The sequence below is a fragment of the Physeter macrocephalus genome, chromosome 2 (assembly GCF_002837175.3).
Source record: "Physeter macrocephalus isolate SW-GA chromosome 2, ASM283717v5, whole genome shotgun sequence".
NCBI classification, from domain to species: Eukaryota; Metazoa; Chordata; class Mammalia; order Artiodactyla; family Physeteridae; genus Physeter; species Physeter macrocephalus.
In genome coordinates, this window is record NC_041215.1 from 22,611,483 (window position 1) to 22,614,524 (window position 3,042).

The following is a 3,042-nucleotide window of genomic DNA, read 5'->3' on the forward strand; positions in this document are numbered from 1 at the left end:
TGCCGGGGCGGGGGGAGATGGGGCAGGCTCTGCCCACCAAGGGATTCGGAGAGCTCTAGGGGGCCCCTGAGGGATGGGGTGTGAGCCAGGGTGGACCCCACTCCTAAGGGAGTTGGGGGGAGTCTTGGGGGATGTGTCTGGGTGTTCGGGTGTCCTAGGAGAAAACGGGGGAGGTTCTCGGGTCTCTGGGGAGACTGGGAGGCTCAGACCCTCTGAGGGGGCCCTGAGGAGAGGTGGGGGGGTCTCAGGGGGTGTCTCTGGGGTGAGTCAGTGGTCTCAGTTCTCCTTGGAACTTTGCAGGGGTCCTGTAATGAATCCTGGGGAGTTCGGTGATTGGGGTGGGGTTAGGCAGGAGGTTCGGTCTTTTACCAGGGCCTGGGGTGGGCAGGGGTCAGAGTGGGGGAGTCTGATGTCTCCCAGGTCCCATGGGAAATTTGGGAGGCCCTTAGTTAGGCCCTGGGACCCCTTGGCTGGTGAGCAGGAGGCTAGTAGTCTGGTAGCCCCTGCCCTGTCCTGGGGGATGTGAGGGGAGGTGGAGGCATGAGTTCTTGGGGAATCAGCGGGAAGTTTTGGTGCAGACTGAGGGAGAAGGGGCTGGACAAGCCATGTCCCCTAAGGGGGTGTGAGGGCTGGTGTGTGGGGGTCCTGGGTGGGGTGTGTCCGGACTGGCTGCCAACCTAGTGCTCTCCTTTTCTCCCACTGGTGCCCCCCCCAACCCAAGGGCAGGTCCTGAGAATAAAGGGGAGGGATGCCCACCATGTGGTTCCCCTGTGGGCCTCGTGCAACAGTCATGGTCTGACGCTGGCACTTAGCGCCCTGAGCCTTGGCCTCCCACTCTGGAGAATGGGCCCCGTGACCGACTTCTGGGAGGAGAGCCTCAGGGGGGTGGGGAGGTGGGGGGGTGGGCCATTTCTCGGAGCCACGTATTCTCTGTGATCTTGGGCAAATCACTTAACCTCTCTGGGCTCAGTGCCTCTTCTGTAAATTGTAAATAATAATAAATACCTACTTTTGGGGCTTGTTTGTGTGGCCACAGTGAGTTCACATTTGTTTTGTAGAATAAAAGCATTGAAATGAAGGACCCCGTGAGTGCTGTTGTCCCTGTTTGATGGTCCCTAGGATAGGGATGGGCCCAGAAAGTGTGGCTTGGGCATCCAGGGAGGTAGAAGACTTGGTGGCTGGTGGTGCTGTATTAGGTTGCCTGAGATTGGATTAAGGCTCCGGGGATCCAAACCCTGCTTTTAATCTGTGACCTTGGGCAGATCACTCAGCCTCCCAGAGCCTTGGTTTTGTTGTCTGTACAATGGGGCTGGAGTGGCCCGACCCAGAGCGTGGCCACCTGCTTCAGCAGTGCGTGCACGTCCTCGGGATGCAGGCCCAGGTCCCCCCTGCCAGGCTGGTCAGCGCCCGGGGTCATTCCCCCCAGCCTGTTGTCCCACCTGCGGGGTGAACCACCGTGCTGACCTTTGGGGGTGGCGGCCTAGTGGGCCTGATGGACGTGGGGCGCTGGCGCCCGCTGGATGGATGTTGTGCCCGAGAGCGCATGCAGGGGCTGGGCCTGGGGAGCTTGATGTGTCTGGGTGGCTGCCGAGGCTAGTTGGGATGCAGGACTTCTGGGAGGGAGCAGGGGAGCCCGGCCCCAAGGTGAGCACCCCCAGGGCTGTACTCTGGATCTGGGGCCACCCAGGGGACTGGCATGTTTGCAGCCGGAGTGGGGAGTTCCCACTAGCTTGCTGTCCTAGAGCTTGGGGGTGAGATGACAAGTGCCCCTCTCAGCTGGACAGTGGAGAGAGCCGGTAACCTACTGGAGCTGGAGGTGGTGTGGTCACGTGGGCTGTGCGGAGGGAGTGACCTGCAAGTGGCCAGGGCTACAGAGGGGCGGGGCTTGATGGGCGGGCCCGGCAGGTTCAGGGAGCCGCCAGGGCTCAGGCTGGCTGAGCAGGCGGGATGCACGGAGGGCGTGGTGGGTGTGGTGTGTCAGGCCTCCCAGAGGCACTTTACCTGTTCAGCAGCTCCTCACCTGGAAGGAATCTGCCCCCAGGGGACACTGATGGCTGGGGACATCTGTGGTTGTCACACTTGGGGGGGGCCCTGGCATCCAGGGGGTGGGGGCCGGGGATGCCGCTCCACACCCCGAAGAGCCCAGGAGGGTCCCCCACAGAGGATGATCTGGCCCCAAATGCCATTAGTGTCAAGGCTGAGAAGCCACTTAAGGAATCCTGTGATGATGCAGTTTAAAATGTTGTGAGCACACTGTGTGCTTGTAATCAATCTGCAGGGTCCAGGGGCATAAGGTAAAGAGTCAGATTCCCATCCACAAGCCTGGGCTGGCCACTTGTAGACTCTAGCCTTTCCCATCGGAAGTCAGATGATGCATCTTCTGGCCGGGTGAGCGGTACTGGGGCGAATGCCACGTGCAGATGTCACTGGAGGGTTTCTGGGAGTCTGGGGGCTGGCCAGATTTCTGTTTGAGAAGGATCATGGGTGCTGAGGGGGCAGGAGTGGGCCAGGGAGGGAGGGGGGTTCTCCGGGGAGCCTCCCCAACCGGATGTCGAGTCCCTCTGGGCTTCGCTTTCTTCCCCCTTGCTGTCCAGGTGTCCCATTGCTGCGGGGGTCGGGGGGTGCTCCCCAGCTGGACCCCGGGAGCAAGAGCTGAGCTGGGCTCTGGGAGTTTGGGGAGGGCCAGTATTTGGCTGTGGTTCCAATCCCAGGGCAGTTTTGTCCCCCAGGGACGCAGGCAGGTCCTCACAGGGTAAGTCTGGGACCCCGGGAAAAGGCCACCTCAGGTGACGTGAACCCTGCTCCTCCACGGCAACACATGCTAACACATTTGTTGGGATTCCTCAAACTCGGTGATTGTGCAGCACTGGCCGTAAAAGACAACTAAAGGCCCAAGCTGTGCCCGGGGCTCCCACAGGACTATCCCAAGTGTCACAGTGCAGGGAGGCACAGGCCTGCCCGGAGAACCCCTGTTCACTGGTCTGAAAGAGCCTTTGTGACATTGGCCGTCTGCGCGTCCTCCTCTAGATAGAATTTTCTCCA

The 3,042-nt window shown here is 60.8% G+C and overlaps 1 protein-coding gene across 1 annotated transcript in view; it reads right to left on the bottom strand.

Annotated features, from left to right (window-relative positions):
- Nucleotides 1–2,603, bottom strand: part of PEAK3 (PEAK family member 3) — an 18,041-nt gene extending 15,438 nt beyond the window's left edge. Inside the window, 4 exon segments of the mRNA XM_055079103.1 lie at nucleotides 1,325–1,439; nucleotides 2,002–2,169; nucleotides 2,400–2,487; nucleotides 2,546–2,603. Of these exon segments, the coding sequence (XP_054935078.1) occupies nucleotides 1,325–1,439; nucleotides 2,002–2,169; nucleotides 2,400–2,487; nucleotides 2,546–2,603 (429 nt within the window).
- Between the last annotated feature and the right edge of the window lie 439 nt (nucleotides 2,604–3,042).